Source organism: Delphinus delphis, chromosome 4, assembly GCF_949987515.2.
Source record: "Delphinus delphis chromosome 4, mDelDel1.2, whole genome shotgun sequence".
In the NCBI taxonomy this organism is placed as follows: domain Eukaryota; kingdom Metazoa; phylum Chordata; class Mammalia; order Artiodactyla; family Delphinidae; genus Delphinus; species Delphinus delphis.
In genome coordinates, this window is record NC_082686.1 from 52,684,546 (window position 1) to 52,711,506 (window position 26,961).

General features: G+C 36.3%; 1 protein-coding gene across 1 annotated transcript in view; it reads right to left on the minus strand.

Moving 5' to 3' along the window:
• CBLB (Cbl proto-oncogene B) overlaps nucleotides 1–26,961 on the minus strand; it is a 214,431-nt gene that overhangs the window by 178,362 nt on the left and 9,108 nt on the right. Inside the window, exon 3 of the mRNA XM_060010593.1 lies at nucleotides 21,593–21,843. Coding sequence (XP_059866576.1) covers nucleotides 21,593–21,843 — 251 coding nt within the window. The remainder of the gene's footprint in view (nucleotides 1–21,592; nucleotides 21,844–26,961) is intronic.

Consider the following 26,961-nt stretch of genomic DNA (forward strand, 5'->3'; position numbering starts at 1 on the left):
AAGGCAGAAGATCAACTCCTACACACAAAACTGCAGCTGTCTTCATGATATGGAAGATATCCTTCTAAAATCAAAATTCTTTATCTCTTTCTTCTCCATTTCTATGGGAATAAGACCCAATATCAGTAGTAATTCCTAACCCTGTGTCACTTCACAATTCTCCCAACTATCTTTAGGGTGAAACTAAATTCTAAAAAGAAAAATCCTTTCAAAGTTAGTTAGCATTTACTTTAGTTTAAAACTTCCTGTCACTTAGTCTAGCATAGTACATAAAAATTTTTAAGATACATTATTATGATTTTGGCAATATTTCTTCACATTTATTGATCGTCCCCCTGTAGGAGAAATTCCTGCTATTGAAAGCCGTTACAAGAAGGGCAAATTATTTATTACTGCTGAAAATTTAAATCAATGCAGCCCTAATAACAGTATTTGAAATGCTATCTTCAAATACTGACAGTTTTGACTTAAAGGGATATCTCCTTTCATATGTAATTATGTAGTTAGCACACCTGTAAACCCAAGAACCCTAACAATCAAATGTAGTTGACTTGCCTCCATTTTCACTGGAACACTTACTCAGGAATTCTACTGCTTTAGATGTTAAGAAACAAATAAGAGAGCAACAGTTTACAGTTATAATCTGTACTTTCTACGCCTCCGCCATAATGCATTGTTGTCAATATCAAAACAACTTTTAAGACTGTCTGTGGTATGATCACTGTATAATTCGTCAAAAATCATGATGGGAAAGCCTTCTAATAAAGCCATTGAGGGCTTCCCTGGTGGTGCAGTGCTTAAGAATCCGCCTGCCAATGCAGGGGACATGGGTTCGAGCCCTGGTCCAGGAAGATCCCACATGCTGCGGAGCAACTAAGCCCGTGCGCCACAGCTACTGAGCCTGCACTCTAGAGCCCATGAGCCACAACTACTGAGCCCGCGTGCCACAACTACTGGAGCCCACGCACCTAGAGCCCGTGCTCCGCAACAAGAGAAGCCACCACAGTGAGAAGCCCGTGCAGCGCAACGAAGAGTAGCCCCCGCCCGCCACAACTAGAGAAAGCCCACACGCAGCAAAAACACCCAGCACAGCCAAAAATAAATAAATAAATTTATTAAAAATAAATAAATAAAGCCATTGAATACGTGTCCAAAATTGCCTAATAAGGTTGGCCCTTGTCTATATGACAGACATTTAGATCCTTGTACTTCATTTCCTAGAGGAAGCAAATTTCCTATCAAAGGCTTTTCCTCTGTATGTAATACCTCCTCTGAATCAGCAATACAAGGATCTGGATGTTTTTCTTCTGAGAGGGAATGTGATGGTAACCTTGATACAGCATCAATCATATGAAGCATCACGTAATAATAAGAAAGATCAATCAGATCTTGATGAGAGAGAGAGGACACAGATAAGAGCTACATTTTTTTTCTTTTAAGGAACGATCTCTGTCTCTAAAAGTTTGTTTCAAAACAAACAAGAAAACAACCCTGCAGTCTAAGATTAAATTTTAAAGTTGAAGTTATAAGACAGTAAAATACCTGATTATATCATTTCAGAGACAAAATCATGTTAGGGTAGCAAAGTAAGACACACACCTGCATATAATCAAACACTTATCTCAGGAGCAGCCTAATGGGAAGTGCAACGTCTACTGGACATTCAATTAGGGAACAATGAAGAAAACTCACCAAACTTAAAAGTCAAACTCTGTTCTCAAAATCTGGGTCGATTCTTTTAGGTGTTCATTGAGTGCCCAGTGTGCATATGGCATGTGCTCTAGTACAAAGCTAAAACAAGTGAAGCACCAAACGTACTAATCAGTAGCACCAAACTTCAAAATGAACAGCTAACAGTGAATATCCAAAATGCAAAACGTAGTCATTTAAATATGAAATTGTATGGTACACTACTAATTTCCATTCTTTCTTTTCTTATTGATGTATACTCTCCCCTCTCCCCCTCATCAGAAACATAACCGTGATAACGGTTGAAAAATCAGAAGAGAAAAAGAAAAGTATAAAAACTTAACCAAAATCACCAGGTTCCCACCCTGCTGAGATACCTAATACCTCAGAACCCCAACACAATATGCTTTCTCACACTCTCAGCTAGGTGTGACCTCCCACTCCTTTAAAATGTCTTCCATGACACACTCGCCCTGCCTGTATCTAACTGCTACTCCTACATAACTCTCCACCCTAGTCTTCCCTGACCCCCAAGTCAGCTCAGGTGCCCTCCTGTGAGTCCAGAGGACCCTAAATGTCCCTCAACTAGATACAGTACATTGAAGAGCCAAGACAGAACTCTGCTTCTCCATTACCAACTACCATGTTCTGACAAACAGTAAAAGCTTCATCAAAAAACTCAAATTCTAGCACTCAATTATTCAGAAAATGCTTCAGGATTAAGAACTTCAATTATACCTTGAAAGATAGGTAACACACTTGGGAAAAGAAAGAAACCATCAGCAAACATTCAAAATACTAATTGGGTGAGAAAACCTATTTTAGATTGGGTAGGCAAATAAGACCCATCTAAGGAGGTGATACTTACACTTGGATCTTTGCCCCTCCTCTAAAAATGTGAAGACTCAGAGGAAGAGCTCTTCAGGAAGTGGAAGCAACTTGAAGAGGCAACAAAGTAGGAAAGATCTTGGCACAATCCAGGAATTGAAATCAGACAGTAAGCCTGAAGTTTAAATGTTATTCAAGAGTAAGCAAGAGAGTAACATGATTTTCTTTTTAAACTGTTTCAAATTAAGAGAACCAAAGAAACAAAATTATAAAGAGGGAATACTGTATGAGATACTGAGTAATGGTTGGAGGTACAAGAATATGGTTCAGAAAACTAGGAGGAAACCAAAAAGCTAGTCAAAGTGTTTCAGGTTGATATACCTGGAAACAAGGAACCAGTAAAAAAAAAAGAAATATTAAAAAAATAATCTGGCATGATATAATTATTTTCTTAAAAGATGGCAATTCTTTCAAAAAGGTATAAAGTAACACTTGAATACTATTCACGTGTTTCATGAAGAGAGGTGTGTGCCAAAGACCCCTGTATATATTCATAATATTATGTTCATTAACTTCAGAGTTATAACCAAGAAATTACCCCATAGTGCTTTTGTCACAGGGATTTTGAAATTTTATTTAATTTGCATTAAGAAGAAACATAACATGGATGCATCAGGTTCCAGTTTCATGCTTCTCAGTAAAACTTTTAAATATGCTAATTTTAAGCAGTAAAGTACAACAAATAATTAAATATGTGGAAAGTGGTTTCACTTGTAAATCTGATGTTTTTGTGCTATTTGGATCTATGCTAAAACAGATTCTGGACCCTGGTTCTAATTATGGATCAACAGGCAAAAAGAGTGATGCATGTGGCTCCAAGGCCCTTTTCATCATTTCTAGAATGTCACATGAAAATATAATCCTCAACTGATTAAAAGAAATATTTCTGGACCATACAAGATTAACAAGCCCAATTTAATTCAATTTCTCCAGCTTAATAACTATTAAATTTCTCCTTCCATTACCAGAAAGAAAATAAAACTAGATAGAATAACAACAATAAAAACCAATGCCAAGGGCTTCCCTGGTGGCGCAGTGGCTAAGAATCTGCCTGCCAATGCAGGGGACATGGGTTCGAGCCCTGGCCTGGGAAGATGTCACATGCCACGGAGCAACTAAGCCCGTGCGCCATAACTACTGAGACTGTGCTCTAGAGCCCGCAAGCCACAACTACTGAGCCCACGTGCCACAACTACTGAAGCCTGCGCACCTAGAGCCCATGCTCTACAACGAGAAGCCATGACAATGAGAAGCCCCCGCACAGCAACAAAGAGTAGCCCATGCTCACCGCAACGAGAGAAAGCCCACGCGCAGCAACGAAGACCCAACACAGCCAAAAATAAATAAATAAATAAATGTATTTTAAAAAAAAAAAAAAAAAACCAATGACAGCTCCTGTCTGAGTATAGGTTTAATGATGCCTGCAAGTTTCATAATGCTGCTTAAATAGCATATAGGTTGAGATTAGTGTACATTCACCCCTCATTCCTTTAATACACAGGTATTGAGTACCTACTATGTGTAGGAACTGGAGTAGGCACCAGGGAGAGAGTGGTGAAGAAAAGAAAGAACCTTATACATAGTTTATGATAGGATCTGGAAAGAAGAGAATAGAGAACCATGACAGAAAATAATGTACAGAATAATTTAGAGTGATCAGTCAAGGAAGGCCTCTCTGAGGAAATGACATTTAAGTTACAATCTAAAGGATGAGCAAGAGTTAGACAGATAGTGGAAACCATTTCAGGCAGATGAAGCTGTGGATGTGGAGCCTCTACAGGCCTGAAACACTGAAAAATGGTAAGTGGCCAGAGCAAAAAGACCTGAGGGAGACTGATTTGAGATGGGGCTAGAAAAGCAAAGGATGAAGAAATATAAAAGATAAACCACTCATATGAATAAACAGTGCTTTGCGTAGTGTTATTACTCAAGGTTATAGCCATCAGTTTCCATTCATTTCCACCAGACACTCTTGTATAATGAGAATAGATTTTGAGGCCAGCTAATAAAAACGACAACTCATTCAGCATGATGGTTCTGGAGAACGTTCCAGACTCTTGCTTCAAGAAGAATAGTGAAAGCAGAGCAAACACCTTTCTCTGGGACAAATAGGCTTATTAACTTCCATGACCAGTTAAAACTAAAGACAAAATTGGAAACTTTAATGCAAGATAAAAATTAGTGATTTTTACTCCTTTTACAACTAATTTGGCTTTCAAACACTCAGTAGGATATTTTCTTTCTGCTTATAACCAATATCGTTTCCTAAATAAGAAATGCTGTTAAGATCTGTTTTCGGTATTGTAAGTATATATGTTTGAGTTTAATTCTGATTTTTAAAAAAAGTAAGACACATTCTTAGCATTTTCCTTACAATTCAAATAAGTTTATTATTCATCAAAATTTCAAAAATCTGATATGTTTCTCTTTTAAATCTACTGACATCAGTAATGAACAACTCAGAGATAAGTTTTCTTTTTAAATCTTGGAGCAGCATAAATTTTAAAATGAAAATTCTACGCTTTATATAAGTTTCCTCTGAAATAGTTAAACACTCACTAAAGACCAGTATCCCAAAAGAATTACAACTTGATAATTAAGTGAAACCTTTAATTAAAAAAAAAACTGAAAAGTTACTATTTTTCTAGATCTTAAGATTACCAGGTCCAGAATAAACTGGCTTCCTCAAATTACCCATTAAAATAGTCTTTCTGGTTTACTACTGATTTTTTCTCTTTTTTATCACAAAAGAGGTCTTTAACTCTACTTCGTCATAAACTATATCAACCAAAACACCCTCATTGTACATTAAAATGAGCTCAAAAATTTGAAAACAAAACGTTAAGGACTGGGTTAACCTCTAATGATAAAAGAACAGACTACATAGGGAACATCAAGCCTAGAATGTCAGGACTCCGCACTTCTTTTACTGTATTGACTTCATCTGGAGAAATAGTTCTTAAAACTCCTTAGTATGCAATGGTACAGCGGACCTTCTGATGGTAATTTTCCAAGGCTTTCACTCAGAATCCAAGCCACTATTTCCTACATAGTCGTACACAGTAGGTGACACTATTCAGATAAGCAATGTTAAGTGCTACTTAAATCGACAAAAGAGCTGAAGGAAGCATAAATATATTCCTAGCAATTGAACAGAAACCAGGAGGTTAATATAACTAAATGGGAGGGGGGTGCTACATAATATTGATATCATGCTGTATTTACAACAAACTTTAGCACAAGATTCTCTATATAAATTAATTACAAACCCAAAATGAGAAGGAAACAAAAAGGACTCAATCATGTTAAAAAACAAAACAAAACATATAATGTATGCAGTCTTTTTCAAAATTCTTATGTTTTCTCTAAGTGTATACCAATTAAAGAAAGTCACTTTTCAGTTTTAACTTTACTACTACCATATCAAGAGAGGCTCTACATTCTTCAGAAATGCTGTCCTCTTGAGGGGAAGTCATCTACTGGACCTTTCATTGGAAGCTTTTCTTACTCACCAAACTGAATACTTGCTCTCCCCAGAGCTGGTGAGTTGTACACTTTGTAACATTTTGCAACTGAAGGACAGTCTGCCTTCTGCATATCACTTGTTAACCTCTTTGAACTATCAGCACCAGCTCTTTATTTTTATTTTAATGGTGAGAAGCAAATGTTTATCCAAGATCTTCATATTATTTGTACAGATGAAAAGAAATAGGTAATTCTACAAAGAATAACCTAAAAAGGCATCATATATGAATTTATTTTCCTATACCATGAATAGCTCTAAAAACTAGCTTCAATCTAAAAAAAAAACCTCTTTAGTCACATTTCACAGAAATTCTTTGTGAAAACTGAAGAACTGAATTTTGAATTATCTGTAACAACTACTATCTCATAGTGAAGAAAATCTCCAGTAGAGCTATGGGAAATTAAAAATAATCACCATGGGGACCTCCCTGGTGGTCCAATGGTTGAGACTTCGCCTTCCAATGCAGAAGGTGTGGGTTCGATCCCTGGTCAGGGAGCTAAGATCCCACATGCCTCAGGGCCAAAACACCAAAACATAAAACAGAAGCAATATTGTAACAAATTCAATAAAGACTTTAAAAATGGTCCACATAAATAAATAAATAAAACAACCTGTTTTAAAAAATAATGATAATCACCATGAAGAAAAATGAACATGAGCTTACTAAAAAAGGAGAGATAAGATATCAGTAGGAATTTTAAAATGTTTAAACCAACTTAATTCTGAACCCCAACTAGGAATTTTAAATAATATTATTTAAAATTACATAGAAAAATAGTTTTATTCTAAGGCACACTGGGACCCAGAAAACTTTTCACACTCTTAAAAATATAACCTACTAATTCCCCATGAACTCTCAACTACATGCAGTAGATTCTGCTTCTGTCAAAGCTTCTATGACCTGTAGTGAATTGGAAACTTCCTAAAATAACATATAGTTAAAATTCTTTACAGTAGTCTGAGATTGTAATACAGCAAATAAAGTCCCGTTCTCACCTTGTTTACTTGCCATCTCTTTCTTAAATGTCAAGTACTGAAAATACGAAAGAATTCTACTTATTTTACTCCCACATAAATGACAATTTACAATAAATGCATACTAAGAAGACATTAACTTGCTGTGGGAACGATGCCACACGTATAGCAGAGGAAGTAAATAAAGAGCAGTTACATAATGGAAAGTTGTCAGGGACAAAAGACATCCACACTGATCTTTAAATGTAATGGGTACTTTGGGTGACTAGAGGAAAATATTGTTTGCCTTTTGTGTCTCATCTACAAAACTTTTCCTTCCAACCATAAAGTCCTGCCAAAGATGTACTAGGACCACCATGTTGCACAACTTCCTGGAGTGCCATTTCTCTAAGGAGACAGTAAAAGGGTCAAGACACATCTGCCTAGGCCACCTTCCCTCTGTCAATGGTTTCTGAAGTCAGAAGACCCATTCAGATGCTACCAAAGACTTCCTCATCCCCAATCAAAAAGGTCTACTGTGGTTATCTGTGTCTAAAACCACCTCCCTGGAAATGAAACGTAGATTTGGGAGTGTCCCCAATCTTGCCAAAATAAATAACATTAAATTTTATTATGTAAGAAGAACTATTAAGATAAATTGAAAAGAACAACTCAAGGAGGGAGGTTCCCAAATTAGTTTGGGGAGATATCATGAAGACATCACAGAGGCAACACGAAACAAAAAAGAGGATATAATCTTAAGGACCGGGTTTTGACCTCCACAGTTATAGGAAGAGGAAAATTATTTGGCAAAGATTTCCGGGCAGGTTTCAGCATTAAAATATGGCCTGAGAAATGGCTGGATCATGGCCAATCAAAATGGTAAAGTTGAGATTACTGACATCCCACACTAGTTAACTTACAAAAACACACAAAACCACCCCCACCTTGGTTTAGTGAGTCAAAACAAACTGCTGACAAATCCTCACAGCTATGTGAGGGGGTGTAACAATGATACACAGTGAGAACACACATGTCTCTGTTTTCCTTTAAAGTCTGTTTCTAAGTCTGTATGGTTGATGTAAGAGAACAGCAATTCCTTTCTTTAAAATCCCTGTCTACATATTCAAAATGTCTCAGATGTCCCTCAGAGCTGGTATGCTCGTGCCCCGCGCCCCCCCCAAAAAAAAGTTAAAAAAGCTTTCAGCTTTACAGCAAGAATACCAGATCTAACTGTCCAACCCTGTCTTTTAAAAGGGAAGAAAAAAAGATGGCGGTTAAGAAAATACACAAATACCAAAAAAAAAAAAAAAAAAATCTTAGCTAAAAATTGAAAACGAATTTTCAAGTTTGAAAATCCTTATCTGTAACAGGGAACTCCATCAGTAACAACACAAGGTGATCACCATAATGAGACGTTTTTTCATTTTGCACACGTATCTATACACTCCCTGAAGAGTCATGAAACGATATAATGACGATCTGCTGCACAGAAAGTAATGAAGACGACGAAGCACTTCTGTCAATAATATATACCAAACGAAACTGGACTATTCATGTCGAAAGCATAGAGTTTTGGAGGATTCCCCAGTTGCTGAAAAGTTCTGTGCATTCAGGGTCATAAATACAACACAGCATAAAAACAAAAGCAGTCTTTGAAGAAATGTTAAAACAAGAGGAAGTGAAAACATTCAGAAGAGCTCAGATGGAAAGCTAGTATGTCAATAGGAAAGCTGCAAAATATGTTCACTGCCATGTGTGGTTTGTAGGAACAGGCAGCATGGTGGCACTATGAGTTTTTCAGGGGGTTATTTCATAGGTACGAAGGATAGCCATAAGGACACTCCATTAAAGTGATTCCAAATCGGAGTAATTTCACCAACTTTATCCAGAAATGTCACTACATTAAGGATATTCTGCATATACAAAGAATTAAAAATTGGGAATTCCCTGGCGGTCCAGTGGTTAGGACTCCACGCTTCCACTGCAAGGTGCACGCATTCAATCCCTGGTCAGGGAACTAAGATCCCACAGGCCAGCCAAAAAAAAAAAAAATTAAGAATTCCTGTAAAATATAACCATCCTATGATCAATCGTAGTGGTATTACTGTGCTTATGGACATTTTTTTCCTTCTAAAATCAATGGCACTTATTCCCAAATCTGAAAAAGTTGATATTCAGAGTTTATCTACAAATTCTAAAAGCTAATAAGCCTTTGGACACTTCACCAGACACTTTCCCATGTAACGCTTTCATTTTCTCGTGTTTCTAGGCCTTAGTAGCTCCTAAACGAGGAATAAATCAGAATTTTCAAATAATCCTACAGTAATTCTAGAGGAACAATCCTATATTCTCGTGAGTGTTGGCCACCTCTGAAGCACTGTTCTTGATACTGTGGGAGATACAAAGAAGTGATTTTTGCCTTTAAACAACGTACAATGAGACATTTAAAAATGACCTGTCTTATCACCATTTTAAGAAGATGGCAATATCTGACAATATACAGTTGGTTAAGGGTCACTAGAAAGGTCTTGATAAATGTCAGAGGGAAAAGAGATATTTTGGCTGGAGTGATCAGAAAATGCTGAAATTACATATGAATGGAGCAGAGTGGGAGCTTCAGCTATACCAATAATAGGAAAGAGGGTCTGCTAAATGGGGAGGAGGGGACATGGGAAGATGAAGGGGAAATGGCAGGCTGAAAGGTTGGCATGCAAAGGTAAATTCTAAGGATAGTGATTAGGCCAATCTGAAAAGAATATAAAAAAGAATTTCATTCCTTCTTTTCCAACAAAATTCTTCCAAAAGCCTTTCAGAAACTTATCTGTCTTGGGATCCTTTAAAATGACTTACAACTGGGAGTGGTCACCTACCTACAGTGGTGATAAAGGAAGCTTAGAAAAATGAAAAGAGTTCTGAACAGATCTGGGCTTTCTAGCCTCACCTGTGCCATTTCAATGATCCGAGGTGACTGTATACATAAAATGAGATGATTTGACTTGCGGATTTTAAGAGCAGGCAGGACAGCAGAAACAGCTAGGGTACTTTTAAAAACGTGGAAACTCACATCCCAACTGGTAAAGGCAGAGGTATTGTAGGAAGTCAGGGACCTATACTTAACCATTCTAGAGGGTTAGAACGCATCATTTGGTCCATGGGCTATGTACAGAAGCCCTTAGATTAGATGATTGTCAAAGACATTAATGACATATTTTGTTTACCTTGTGTTTAAAAAAAAAACCCTACAAAAAAAGTTTAAATTTATCACACTTTAAAATTATATACAAATTAAATACATCATACTGACACAAGGTAGAAAATAGGGGTCTAATAAAGATTTAGCTCTCAATCATTGACTCCGTGCCATTAACATTTTATTGTCCTCAGAAGATCACAATGATCAGTAACTCATAAAGCATCACTAGCAGAACAGAATAGAAAATCAACAGGAAGAAAATGTTTATGTTAAAAATGCCAAGTTTCTAAGACTGCCATAGAAGATTATATCAATAATGCAGGGGTCAGTAAACTTTTTCAATAAAGGCTCACATAGTAAATATTTCCAGCTTTGTGGGCCATATAGTCTCTGTGGCGACTACTGACGTCTGTCACTGTGGCCACAGAAAGACATGTCCAAGTACCACTGAAATTTTATTTACAGAAAGAAGCACAGGCTGGATCTGGCTTACAGGCTGTAGTTTACCAAATACTGGTAAAGTGGGTGAAAGATTGTGATAAATTACCAACTTTACGGCTTCAGTTGCTTTATAAAAACAAAATTTTTACATATCCAACTCTGTGGAGAATAAACTAAAATTAGAATTATACAGGGGAAAAAAAATTGGTAAGGAGAATTCTCTGTTTCTTAGGACTTGAATCCGTGCAAACCTACTTTAATCGGATAAATGAGATCTGGCTGACAAGAATAGAGATCTTTAGTCAAATTAAATTTTTCTCGAAAAGAATAAACTTGACAGCTCCACATGCTGTTACAACCATAGAAAATCAATATACCCCATAAAAAACCTTTAGAACAAAAACTGAAATGTTTGCAGTATCTGCAAGATGAGTTAAATTTTATTTTCGTTAATATATCTCAGCAAGGAAATACTTAGGTAACCTCTCCCATTTCCTCAAAGGAAAAGACTTTGCTCACCTGGAGAAATTAAAAGTTTTAAAACTCTCTCTCTCAAACACACATGTAAATACAACAAAAAAGCATGTTTCAGATAAACAGTCCTGAACTTAACTAATATAAGCTGTCTTGCAAAAAAAACAAAAGTTCCTTTTACTGACCATCTGACATACGATATCAATACTGGTTTAATGAAGATGAGAAAACACCTCATTTTCACAAGTATAAAACAGGCTAATTGCTCGAATGAGTCTTCCTGAGACAATAGCCTTCAGCTGCCAACAGCCGCAGGCTCACACATGCCGACTGGTAAGAAGACATCATTTAGAAATACATCACACGTGATATATAAAATTCCTGTCAAGTCATGTAACCTCCAATTTAGCTTCTCCAGATAGAAAATGGAACTGGAATACCTACCACACATTTCTGAGGTATGTTTGATAACAAAGATAATAATACAAGGCTTATAAAACATAATTTCAATCTTCCTTACCTATTGAAACTAATTATTTGCTTTCAATTACTTGGGTCTGAACATAAGTTTCCAGTCATCAAAGTTTAAGAGAATGAGGTATTATTCAATGAAAAAAGGAAACAGAATTGTTTTCTCTTTTAAAAGATAATGAGTTCAAGATGAAACTGTCTCAGTAAATTTGTTCCTTCTTTTAATTTTAAATATTTTTCCCTAGAAAGCCAACAAGAATAGAAAAAATTTATATCTAAATGTTTTCACTATTGTTCTGGATATCACACTTTTCACGCCTAAAAAGACCTAAGAGAATCTGCTGGAGGGAACAAGTTGGTAGAAAGGTTCCTGGACAGCTTTTTGATCAATAATATAAAGAGGACAGGCATACATAACTGTTGCCCTTCTCTCCTCAGTCTTGTAGCCTTAAAAAAATATGGACCTGCAGCAGGAATTCTACAGACATTAGGTGACTAGAGTGAGGACAAACCCAACACACTAAGGAAGGACATTACAAAGTCAGAAAGAGCTTAGTCTCTGACAGCACTGCTGAGAATTATATATCCCTATATATGTAAACTACAGTTGCTCAGGTATTATTACTTTTATCCAGACACATTCCTAGTTTATGCAATTTATATACTCAGCCCATGTTGATAAAACACTTTTAAAATTGTACTGTCCAAAATTTAGATGAATACTTTAAGGCAACAGTTGGCAAACCACAGCCCCCAGGCCAAATTTAGTCTACCACAATGTTTTTCTAAATAAAGTTTTATTAGAACACAGCCATTCCAATTTATTTACATACTGTCTATGTCTGCTTTCCTACTATAAAGGCAGAGCTGACTAGTTACCAGGGACCTGGCAAAGTCTAAAATATTTACTGTCTAGCTCTGTACAGTTTGCTGACCCCTAGTTTAAGCCACTCAACATGCCATGTTCAGAAATAATTTACTCTTGTTTTCTAAAACCCTTGGGTTGATTCTCTAAAATCTTAATTTGAAATCATACTTATAATACTTTATATCTTAATAGTAAAGACACAAAGTGAACGTGAAGTGTAGTCTCCTCTATGCCACCAACATGGAAAATACCTCCCACATTTTTTTTTAATTTGCAATACAGAAAACTTTGTAAACATAGATTTAATGATGATGATGTAAGTCGTAATTAACTATTTTAATTAATCATCCAGAGCTTATCACAAAAATAAAAGAATAAAACAGGGATTCTTAATCAAAGGGTAATCAGGGCTACTAGTAATATTGTAAATTAATTAAATATACATATTCATAGTACTAATAATTTCTAAAGAGATGGCATTTTATAATTTTATACATTGAAATCAGTAAGAATGTTATAACAAGATACTTATAAATTCATTTATTTCAATTTATATAAAAATTTTATTATTGATGAAAGTCAATTTCACCATGCTTTTCAATATATGTGTAAAATTTAACCAATAAATTAATTCATCGAGCTTTTTATTATAAACCTGAGAAAAAAAACTACAAAATTATTTGAGCTACAGACCCTTCAAAAAATAATTTTAGGTAATTTGTTTAGCATTATCTTCTACTGAGCAAAGTTTTTCACACTTTCATGACATATACTCTATTGAGTTTCAATTTTCTTTCCCTTCCATAGTATAAATTGTGCTGTATTCAGTCACTGTTATGGGTGAACTGTGCCCCCTAAAAAGATATGTTGAAATCCTAACCTTAACCCTACCTAGGAATGTAACCTTATTTAGAAATAGGGTCTCTGTAGATGTCATAAAGGTAAGATAGGGTCATTAGGTTAGGCCCTGAGTCATTATGACTGGTGCTCTCCTAAGAGGTAAATCTGGACACACACACAGAGGAGAACATCAGGTGATGACAGAGGCAGAGATTGAAGTTATGCTGCCACAAGCCAAGGAGTGCCTGGAGCTATCTATCAGAAGCTACAAGAGTCCTGAAAGCATCCTGCCCTGGAGAGCTGGAGGCAGCATGGCCCTGCTGACATCTTATTTCAGACTTCTAGGCTCCAGAAGTGTGAGAGAATCAACTTAAGACAACATAAACTTCAGGTTTGTGGTAATTTGTTACAGCAGTCCTAGGAAACTCATAGTCACACATCTATGATTACATGTGATTACATCACATGATCAGATGTTCAAAGTAACACATTTCAAAAATAAATCTAAATTGTCTCTCAGTTTAATCTGTTCCTCAGTGATTCTACCAAATAAGACAGGCAGCCTCGATCTCTCTTTATGATTTAAATCTATAAATGGGTACTTTCTGTAATGACCTATGCGTATCCTCCTATAATTAACACATCTATAAACAACTCATGTATAAATGCAAACTCGAATAAGAACTCATGCTCTGACAATAATGAGCTTAAAGAGACAAAGATTAATATTAAAATGGGTTTAGAAAACTGAATATTCCTGAAGCACTTTATTTCAAAACTGTGAGATATGAGTACTATTTTATGACCTACCCAATTAGTGCTGGATGCTAATCTGTTTGGATTCCAGGAAACTCCACTTCTATGTTAAATCACCAGGAAAAAAAGATGCTTCTTGGACTAGATTTCCAAGCATTCCTCAGGCTATAGAACTATCACTGCAGCTTGTCTGTTTTATAAACAAACTTCAATTTAGATTCGTAAAAATCTGCCAAAGGAGCTCTCTTTAACTAAATAACAAATCTGCCACTTGAAAGACATCATTCATCAACCTTCTTTGTGGGAGTATTGTTATTATGAAACTGAAAACAGGCATTCTTTCTTGAGTGCTTCAGGATTTTAATTATCAAATTTGAATGTCACCAGATATTTACTGAAAGGAAAACATCAATTTTAATAAACTGCCTTAAGACTGAAAAACATAAAAGGTATTCAACCATAAAGTGCACTGAGTCTTGTGAGTTGGCTTACTGTCTTATGATACAATGGTTACCACTCAGCAATTTATGAACCTTTAATCAACTCTCAACTGCAAGGAAAAAAATTCTCCAATTTTAAAATCAAAATATCACATGTATATAATATATATTTTGACCTGGAAGGAATTTAAATGAATTGCAATAAAAGTTTTAATACTTAATAAACCAGGTGTTAGAGACTGAATGGTATTAACACAGGGTTGGGGAAAAAAAGTAAATAAACAGCAAATAAATGGATTAACTGTAAACACTTTATTTAAAACTTAAAAACAGGGGACAGTGGATTTAGTCTTAAATTTGAATATCTGAATAGCAGAATAATTTGTGTTCTTTCATATTTTGAAAATATATCCCAAAGAGGAAACTGCTAGAGAAACCCTTCACTTTTGACTTACATGAAAATCAACACATAAATTACTTTGTATCCAGTTAGCAAAGCAGCATGGATGTAGTTGGCCAAAGTCCTTAAGAGTCAAAGATTCTGCAAGCTCTCACCTGCCCACTCTGACAGACTCCCTTTGTTTAACTTTGAAAACATTTGTCTAGAAAACTTTCTTGTGGCCTCTACTCTCATAGTGTGTTAAAGAAATAAGCCCCTTCATTTCCAAACTTTAGAAAAGTATATTCACATCTCTCAGATGCTTTAAATATGAATGAAAGCATTCTTATCAAGACTAAATAAACTTTCTATTCATTCGTGATAAATTAATCTCAGGAAGATATTCACTTTTCCTAGAGAAAATTCCATTTCCTACTTGGCAGACATATTTCTACTTAAAAGGATTGATTACTATTTTCCTCTGAATCCAAATTATATATTATCATTTTAAAATGTCACAAATTAATCTTCCACTTCCTCTGTTCTTCCACTGAAAAGAAAAAAAAATGCCTAGAATGCAGATACATATAGAAAAAATTAAATAGCAACTGAGTATGTTTATATTAAAATAGTTGTGTTCAAACCTATCAGTAACCTATTTTGACTTACTTAGAAATCATATTTTTCTACTTGCAACTTGTCCCTTGTCCTCATGAAATGCAAAAGAACTGCAATTTTCACCATTAGTAAATAAAAAGAGAAATAGAAAGATTAGGTTAATATTTAAAATATAAAATTGTTTTTTTAAAGGAGTATAAACCATTCCTTCTCTTGCATCATTAAACAACAGATACTTCATAGAATAAATGCAATGCATTCAATACTGTACAAATTATTTATAGATAACATAACTTCCCTAAGATTAATTCTCCTGCAAATGGTTACTGTAATAATTAAAAAAAAAAAAGTATTTTTACTAGAAACTACTATTAGATTTGCAAAACTATTTAACAGACTGATGGAGCAACAGTAACATTTAGTCTGAAACAAACAACATCTTCATTTGTTGATGCTGAAATGTCTTAGCCAACAAATATTGTGAATATCCAGAAAATAAGTTAAAGACTGAAAAAACACTACTGGAGTCAGGAAACCACCAAGGTTACAAAGAAACCTTGGAGGAGAAATGGCATCACACCACCAGATTCCTGCACTCTTTCTTCATGTCCTTCTCACAATGTACAGGGCTGCCCAGGAGAAAATGTGGAACTTGATGTGGGATTATAAACAAGGCCATTAACCTGTGAGATCCCATAATAATTAAAACTATTCCACAGAACCCAAACTGTGTACACAGGTCAATCTCTTCCTATGGTTAAACTGAAAACCCACAAGGAATTTCAAAACTGCTTCCATGACCATGTAATCAACAAGTACTCATGTTTATACCAATTTAAACATTTCAATTAATGCATTACTCTTTGGCCAAAGCAATGTTGTCATACAGTGGTATGAGGAATGCAAGCAGGTTGGTTTGCAGCTTTGTGTTTTGTTGTTGCCCTTACTGTTATTATTGTTGTAGCTGATGTTGTTTTGTTTCAACTTTTAACTTAACCATTTCTCTTTAGTATATCAGTTTCAAAATGTTCTTGGTACACTATCTCATGAATGACAACACAGGCATAAACAGCAAGTAGAGTGATTTGTAGCTCTTTAGAGGGAAAGGCACTTCATTAATGTAGCAGGCTATACGTTTATCTTTGTTCAGCCAAAATAGTCAATAAAGAAAAAGATTTTGCCTGATGCTCCTGAAGGATTTTAAATAAAGGCTAGCATCTTCTAGAACTAATTTTTTAATGTCAAAATACTTTTTTTAAAATAATATCATTTAGAATGAGTATTATTATACAGGCTATGTACACTATGATTTGTTTTCTACAACACATGTGCATAAAGAATGGTCCAGGGGCTTTCAAATGATATTAATAATAAGACAACATCTGTGTATTACTCTTTGTCATGAATTTTTTAAAAGCCTTTATTTTTTTCACAGATAGGTTATCAAACTCAGAGCTATTTTTCCACTTCAGTTGACTTCTGGTTTTGTTCCAGTGATTGCAAACCGGAGTGTGGGAGGGAAAAATGGGTTGTAGCACTCTGGTTCACTGAAGCAGTTCTAAAATAGGGAAAATCTGATTATCGTTATGCCATCACCTCTGGGTGCTCTAAAAAAACAGTGTCCAACACCAGGGCTTGAAGAACAGGAGATTAATACATAACTTTTTATATAAAAGAGTAAATATTGTTCTATTAAAATGGTCAACTGACGAAACTGCCAGCCACATCACTGAGGAAAGGCATCTCCTGTCAATTTCATATTTGTCACCTGTAACTACCTTCACACCCACTTTGACTTTTGCCACTAAAAATTTAAGCAATATGTTATAAAGTTTCTCCTCTTCTCTGTGCATGAAACTATAAATTGTCCCTTCTCTACATGATTCCTGAAGCCCACTCCACACATTCACTTGAAAACGTTATGTGTGCCAGAAATCACTGAATTACTCTTCCCAGAAATACCAGCTCAGAATGGTTTAGACACTGCTGGAGAAGCACCAACTCAGTGTGAGGTTCAGCTGTTTGCGGGGGAGGGGGAACTGGGGAAAAAGTGATACTGGAGAAGGAAGAGGTTTACTATAAACGTCAAGCGAGGCATGCAGGCTGCCTCTACCAGAAATCATTATTCCACCCATTCTCAAAGCAAAAGGCTTGCATTACGCACTCTTAATATCTATTTCCACAGCAAATAAACTTACCTAACTATAATTTCTACCTTTCACCCGCTACACAGGGAATACACTGCATGCCACTTGCTATATCTATTTATTTTTCTATTTATTATATTTATCACATTTGTGTGAAATTGCCTTAAAAATTCGGGCTACTCATATTTTAGCAATCAATCAAAGAACAGCTAGTTCAAAACTGATGCCTGATTTTTTTCCCACTTGCCCTTACATTTAAAACAAAGAAGTTTATTTTTGATACAACAAGAACATTAAAATAAACATTTCGATTCATGTACTCATAAGGTACAGAATCAGGGAAATGCTGGTTTAGTCAATGAACTCCAAATTACTATTTCTAGTATTACTGTCCTTCATTTTCAGCTTAAAAATACTAATGTCCCGGGCTTCCCTGGTGTCGCAGTGGTTGAGACTCCGCCTGCCTATGCAGGGAACACGGTTTCGTGTCCCGGTCCGGGAGGATCCCACATGCCGCGGAGCGGCTGGGCCCGTGAGCCATGGCCGCTGAGCCTGCGCATCGGAGCCTGTGCTCTGCAACAGGAGAGGCCACAGCAGTGAGAGGCCCGCGTACCGCGCAAAAAAACAAACAAACAAAAAATACTAATGTCCCTAGTGACATTATTTACAGAATAAAAAAAAAAAAGATTGTTCAGAGAATTTATAATATTCCCAATTATCAGTGTGTAATACATGTTAGATAAGAGTCATACTACTAAAAAGAATATTCAATTGCTTACCAACCCTGAGAACATTCTAAGGAGTTTCTTTTATATTCTATACAGCAAAACATCCAGAGTTCCGTGTACAGTGACACGTTTTAGCCTCAGTTACATTTGGAAATCTAAGGGAACACAGAAGTGAACGTTTAAAAATATATTCCTAGGGCTTCCCTGGTGGCGCAGTGGTTAAGAGTCTGCCTGCTGATGCAGGGGACACGGGTTCGTGCCCCGGTCCGGGAAGATCCCACATACCGCGGAGCGGCTAGGCCCGTGAGCCATGGCCACTGAGCCTGCGCGTCCGGAGCTTGTGCTCCGCAACGGGAGAAGCCACAACAGTGAGAGGCCCGCGTACCGCAAAAAAAAAAAAAAAATATATATATATATATATATATATTCCTACTAAAAGAAACATAAGTCAGAAACATAAATCAAAAATTTATGTCTTGTTACAGTGTACCAAGAATAGTACATTATTATGAATTATGATCATTTATCGAATGTAAGTTTTGCATAAACACAGTGGCCACTGAACATTATCAGAAAATTGAACATGGATGAAAGAAAAATCCAATTAGAAATATGCTATACCATCACAGAAGCTAATAAACTTTATTTTACAATTGAATTTAGGACAGTGACAAAATTTACTTGGACACTTAAAACAGAGTTGCCTCATTGTGATCAGTTAGCATTATGCAGTCTGTCATCATCTATGGAAATCTACACACAACCAAAATTTATAAAGATTCCACCATGATATGCTCCCACACAAAAAGCAAAAAAAATCTGAATTTATTTATGAAATGGTAGTTATAAGACATTTCCTGAGTTAGAAATGTTTCAAGTGTCTAAAAAAGATGTAAAAGTGAGATACAAGTTTACCCCATCATATATTACTACATCCAATTGAAACACACGACTCAAATTCCTAGTCCTAGAAGTTACACACCTTCTCACTGATCTAATAAGCTAAAAAGTAAAATTTCATGGATTACATTGCTATATCAAGAAGAATCTCAGGGCTACCAAATGTGAGAAAGAAGTGTAAAGATGTTTCTAAAACAAGTTAGTTTTATTAGATCTATGTTAAAACTACAAGGCGAAAATACAGTTTTAAACATGAACATCTGGCTTCCCATAACCTTGGCCATTCTTGGGAAGTCTATAAGAAGAAGCAATCACTATGATATTTCTATTCCTTACTTCTGGAACCTTGTGGCAATTCAAAATGCCCATTAACAGTCCTGGAGAGGGTCTTAGAGCTTGAAGCTAAAAGGCAGCTAACTAGAAGGGTCACCACCCTCAAGATGTATAAACTGTGGTCCAAGAATATTAAGTGATGAGCCCATAGTTACATAATTGGTTAGACTCCTATGATTATGTTAGGATTCATCACTAATTTAGAGAGCAAATGATAAACAGTTATGCCATTTTACCTTTGGCAGAGGGTTTTACTATGCTTGAATTTGACGGTTTTACTCACTCTGGGTATTTCTTCGGCTGCTACTTACAAACAACTTCAGAGTCTATATACCTAGATAACTGAACTTTCTGTTACACAATCCTATGTTTCATTAGACTATATGAGACTACTGTTTCAGACCTGAAACATTAGAGATTTCTTAGAGGTCTTTCCTATATCTAAGAAAACTAAAATCCAGAGACGTTAAGAGTCTTAAACTAAAATTCACCTCAACTACGTTAAGATATTATATATTTTAATTAATGTTTATTTTCCAGTCTGGAAATCTAAATAGACTATCACTATCGGTGAACATTCTAGATAGAACTTAAATGTCCCAGAAGTGGAAAACTCTATCATTTGCTCTATTTAGTTTAAGATAGATCATGAAATTTAACGTTGAAAGAGCCAAAAAACAAACTTCAGTGAAGAGTCTCTAAGTCAAAAATCCTGGCTATAAAATAAGGATTCAGTTGATGTCACTTCAGTCATCACTGCCCCTGCTTCTCACTTAATAGTCAAAGTATAGGAACTGAAGTTACATCTTCCACCCACATCTTACACACCTACACCTCCAATCAAGACTACGTCCTGAAGACACTGTCCAACACCAAATGCTGGTGGAATGGAGCAACAGGAACTCTCACTGCTGGTGGGAATGCAAACAGTACAGCCACTTTGGAAAACAGTTTGGGAGTTTCTTACAAAACCAAACATAGGCTTATCATAATATCAAGAAATCATGCTCCTAAATATTTGCTCAAATGAGCTGAAATCTTATGTCCACACAAAATCCTACACACCAATATTTATAGCAGCTTTATACATAAGTGCCCAAAATTGGAAGCAACCAAGATGTCCTTCAATAGGTGAGTGGATAAACTAACGGTGCTACATCCATGTCATGGAGGATCATTCGGTAATAAAAAAAAAAAATCAACTATCAAGCTATGAAAAGACATGGGATAACTTTAAAGGCATACTGTTAAGTAAAAGAAGCCAGTCTGACAATGTTACACATTATATGATTTCAACTATATGACATTCTGAAGAAAGCAAAAACTATAGAGACTTTAAAAAGATGAGTGGTTGCCAGGGCTTCAAGAGGTGTATGGTGGAGGCAGTGGGGGAGGGAAGCAATGAATAGGTGGGACACAGGGCGTTTTTAGTGCAGTGAAACTATTCTACATGATACCATAATGGTAGATATATGACATTATTATACATTTGTGGAAACTCTGAGAACCGTGTAATACAAAGAGTGAACCCTAATACAGACTATGAACTTTAGTTAATAAAACTGTATCAATACTGGTTCATCACTGTAACAAAAGTACCACCTTTTGCAAGCTTTTAATAATCGACGAAACGGCAAATGGCGGGAGGGAGTATACGGGAGCTCTACTTTCTGAGTCATTTTTCTGCAACCCTAAAACTGCTCTAAAAAATAAAGCTATTAAAACAAAATAAGAACACTGTCTCATGAACTAGCTATTGACACAGAGAAATTTGTGTTAATCTTGTGTAAAACTACAAGGTTTAAATAATATGAAAAGCGAATACACAAATGCAATGATATTTCCCCCAAAACAAACACATGGTAACATTCATCCTAACTGTGAAACAAAAAGCAACATAAATGACCTTAACCCTGAGAAAAATAAAATCTGAAATATTCTTACCTGTCCTGCGACTGCTCTTCGTACATCCTCTCCTTGCCTTCTTTAAAGAGTCTTATTGCTCTTTTTGACTTTTTCATTAGACTATCAATGTAGATTTTAAAATACTCATTCTCACTGAGTTGGGCAAGTTTCTGGTTGTCGTCATATTTACTCAATATAAGTCTCAAATGCTGATATGTGTCAGGTAAAATATCAAGTATATACGGTGGGCTATTCTTCAACTGAAGTTTGGGATTTTGGCACAGTCTGACCTAAAAGAAACAAAGACAGAAATAAAACACTTTCATAAGAACTGCAACACTTTCTTTCACAGAAGAGCTGAGAAAATTATCAAACTATGTACTATTTCTTTGCCTTGCATAATATACATTTTGATTTTAAAATTATCATCAGCAATCTACAAAGAATCTACATTCCCATCTGTTTTCATACAATTAAATACTATTCGCTTCTCTTCTCATTCAGTTTTTCTATGTCAGACCTTAACTTTCAACCCCGAAAGTTTTCATTCTCTCTTCAACATCCCATTGTTCACGGCTTAACAGAACACCTATGTGCTAATTATTATATATCACTAACAGTATCTTTTTTAAACAAAAATGAGGGAATGGGCCTCATCTGCTGGCCCATTTTAACATCTCACATTCAGAGATTATTTTCCCAGCTAAAGCTCTTTGATAGATTTTAATTTACGTTTTGGTGTATTGTTCCCGAACCCTGAGAAGTACTAAAAACAGGTGCTCTTTTAATAACTGAATTATTAAGTAGTAAATGGGTGTCAGGTCAGAACAAGTCTTTTCCACCTCTTCACATTACATCCCAGGCCTAGAAACACATGTTACATAACGGTTCAGTCATTCCATCAGGTGCCACCCAACGACTGGGGCGTTTAGGGCTGCCTGCATAACCATACCTTCTGCTAGCACGAAAAGTTAGTAATTCTACTACTACATACACTTCTTTCTACATGTTCATGTGATTTAGTCATAAGTAATTTTACCCATCTCTCATTCTTACCCCTCCAATCACAGCATAAAGAACCATCCAATTAAACGACTGTTTAAATAAACTCATTGGGAATTGCACAAGTGTGTACATAGTGTAAAGGCACACACTCTTACAAAAGGCAAAATGTACACATCAAAGCAGAGTTACTGAGAAGCTCATGAAGCAGAAGCTTGAGGGTCCCTCAGACACTTGGCCCTCTTCTAAAGGTCTCGTCATACATTTTTTTTGTAAAGTTTTCAAGAGCAAGATATTTTACACACAATTAGTTAAGATTTCTGTATTTTTCCCAGTGCAACATCCCTTCTGTCAAACTTAACCTTCTGCTGGGTGGCACTGAAGGAGCTGGGGGCGTTTCTGGAGTCTGGCTAATGGGAATTTGAGTTGAAATACACTTAGTTTGGCTTTAGTGGAAGGTACATGTAAGGAACGCAGTCACTTCTGGAACTAGTTAAATCACTGTCAGCAATTGTGATACAAGAATGGCTTCGGGAATATTTCGAGTGCTCATGGTGCTGACCAGCCCAGCACAGGAGCAGGAAGGTCACGTTTAAATTTCGTAATTTGAATGTGTCCAATGGTACCCAGAATTGGAGGCATACGTGGGCAATGGAAGAGAATCAAAGCATAAAGTGTACAGAGGGCTTCCCTGGTGGCGCAGTGGTTAAGAATCTGCCTGCCAATGCAGGGGACACAGTTTCGAGCCCTGGTGCAGGAAGATCCCACATGCCGCGGAGCAACTAAGCCCGTGCGTCACAACTACTGAGCCTGCGCTCTAGAGCCCGAGAACCACAACTACAGAAGCCCGCGCGCCTAGAGCCCGTGCTCCGCAACAAAGAGTAGCCCCCGCTCACGGCAACTAGAGAAAGCCCACGCGCAGCAACGAAGACCCAATGAAGCCAAAAATAAATAAATAAATAAAATAAATTTTAAAAAATAATAAGTGTACAGAGTCTAGATTATTTCTCTGATGTTTGTGGACTTAACCATTTTTTTAATGGTGTTTCTTTTCATACCCAATTTTGTATTTGTACTTTTTTCTTTAAAAGGACCACTCTAAATTTCAGGTTCCACAAAAACATGGATACACTTTTGGGCACTCAAAAAGTGCCCCGGCCAAATGAAAAAGAGTTGACATTAATAATTTCAAGAACCACAAACACAATAAGTCAAGGAAATGACAAATGAAAAAGTACTCTTAAACTTACTTTCTCACTTGCTTCCTTTGAGAAATGACCATATCTTTTGTGGGGGAAAAAAGTCTGGCTCAAACTATCAAGCATCAGCCCCTAATTTAAGACAACCATTTCTCACATTAACTAAGGGCGTTCTATCTCCCTCCACTTTGTACACAGTGCCTAAAGCAGAACTGTCTAGCATACAGTACAGAACTAATAAATGGACGTATAGATGATTGGTTGATTGATTCTGAAATTCTTTATATGTATTTTTACACACAGATGTTATTATATTACTTCCTTATTTTCATGATTGAACTATATAATAGTATTTTCTCCCCTAAAGACAGATGAAGTCCCAAATATATCAATGATTTAACAAATCTTGCTTGAAACAAGATGGTTTTTCAGTTCTTAAAACTAAAAGATAATATCACGAGTACACACAAATTTCAAAAATATCACCACCAACATCCTACAGCAGGCAGTTTAATTTCAGCAACATAAAACTTGGTACAACATGTCACAGACTGATAAATTATTAACTTGTAGTTAGGGGGGCTAGGCAACTTTAAAATCATTTCCTCCAACTGGTGAATTTTTTAACTGATAAATAAAAAAATTTCAGACATTCCAAATCACTGTTCCTTAATAGATTCTTTTAAACATTACAAATTTTTAATTTACTATTTGCTATGTGGCCTTTTTCTCATTTGTTTTATTTAAATTATAATTCTATCTGAGTATTGATTTATTCAGTAAAATTGTTTGAATAACTACTATATACCAGGTACTGAGCTTAATGCCAGGAAATTACAGATGACTAGAGCATACTTCATGCCTCAAGGACTCTGGCAGAAGAGACCTAGTTCTCTATAATTAACTTAGGAGCAATGTAATTCTTGCTCTAAGGGATCTTAGTGAAGATCCTGTCCAATCCATTCATTTCTCAGATAAAGAAACTAAGAACTACAAAGATTAAGGCGACTATTGAAAAATCATTAATCCAACACAAGAGTCTGCATCTTATGAATCTCAGCCTGATCTTCTTTCTAACTATATCACAATTTAATTAGAATTAGGCATATAACTAATGATCCCTGGCTAAACTCATTTACATTTTTATTTTACTCCATTTGCAAATTTACAGGAACTTGAGGACCCATTTGTTAATTCTACAAACGTTTGTATGTCAGGCATTGTTTCGGGCCCTATGGAGTACAGCAATGAATAAATCACACACCTGTCCTCAAGGAGTGTTCTAGTGAAAAAGACTGGTGGCTCAGAAAAGAATGACAGGAGAATCAGAGTGCTATAATGGAGGAGACTACAAAGCGCTAGAGGAGGAATGAAGCAGACACATCTACGTGGCAGGGCCATGAAAGGCATACCTAAATTTGCAAAAGGAATATTCCAGGCAAAGGGATGTGCAGAGGCTTGAGAGGCCCCAGAGAGTAGGGTGTGTGAAGAGCAGTCAGTGCAGTCATTCTAAAAGGTGGGGGCATAGGAGCCCCTGGGTGAGTGGAATGAGGAGATCTTCAATAGGCTAGAGTCAGTTCATCAAGGCCTTTGTAGGCCACACAGTTTTCTAAATCTGCACTTGGGCAAGTGCAACATAAAATGCTGAACTACTACTGCATGCCGCTGACTGTGCAGTTCATCAGTTGGATTAGTATTAAACTGTGATTTATGTCAACTCTTGCCGAAAATTGCCGAAAATGAATAACCCTATGCCAGGACTATGACTTCCTAGCAGGTCTAATTCAATTCAATTCAATAAATATTTATTGAGTGCCTGCTATGTGCAAGGAACTGCGAAAGCCAGGGTGAGAAAAATTGCTTTTCTAAAACCAGTATTTTAAGGAGAAAAATCAAGCTCACCATTTAAGGTTCAAGTTCAGATTCGAATGAGTCAGACTTCTAGAAATAACGAAGTCACTCCCTAGAATGAAAGCGGGTCCCAACACAGGAGAGCTTTCACAAAGAACACATCTACAGTCACATTATACACTGATGGACTTTTTAGGCCACAACTGGTACATTAAAGGATTGGTTCATTACTCTTTGCTTTTGAACTAAAAGGTAAAACATTTAATATTGGAATTGGGCTAAAAATTCCATTATAGTCATTGGCTCAAAGGATTTTAGAGTTAAAGAGGACCTTGGAGGTCACCAAGACCAACTCTTTACTTGTTACATAACAATACTTAAACACAGAAATGGAACCTAGTTAAGTTTACTGCTCAGAACCCTGCTGTCTGGACTTACAAGTCAGGCACTCTCTCCATAACAGTAGACAACTGCCTGATGTATTTCTTGAAAATGTATTTAAAGATTTTTAGGGCTTCCCTGGTGGCGCAGTGGTTGAGAGTCTGCCTGCCAATGCAGGGGACGCGGGTTCGTGCCCCGGTCTGGGAGGATCCCACATGCCGCGGAGCGGCTGGGCCCGTGAGCCATGGCCGCTGAGCCTGCGAGTCCGGAGCCTGTGCTCCGCAACGGGAGAGGCCACAACGGTGGGAGGCCCGCGTACCGCAAAAAAAAAAAGATTTTTAAGTAGTCCTCTCTGTATATGTCTATATATGCATCGTCTCACATAACATAAAAAAAATATATTTTATATTTAATATGGCACTACATGTGTATTTCAGTAAATACATGAATATGTATTCACATATATAAAATATATATTCAACCATATCAAAGCAAAGGCACAAATATAAACACAGGATTTACTAGGGCTACAAGAATCTTCAAAGCCATTAATTATTCTGGAACACTCTTGCATTTAAACAGTTTCCTGACTGTGCTTTAATTAAAATTTCCAGCCAAAAGGTAACAAAGAAGTATTAGGTCAGCTAACATATTTTCTGCAAACAAGGTTCAAACCAGGCCCTGAAACCTATGAAAGAAATTCTACTGAAGCAAATGGAAACTTCAACAGTAAGGAATTGTGCGCATACCATAGAAGACCTTCATTATAAAACACACCTCACCTCATGGAGCATTCAGTTATATTAAATCATGTATTGTACCTGCGAAATGAAATATCCCATTTTTTAAAGATAGTATGGGAAGCCTGAAAGAATCCCTTGTTTGTGCTCCTCAGGTAACTGCTGTAAGAGATTCCTTATTGCAGTTACTTAAAAATATGTCATTATGACAAAAAGGATCTGTGAGTTCTTTGGG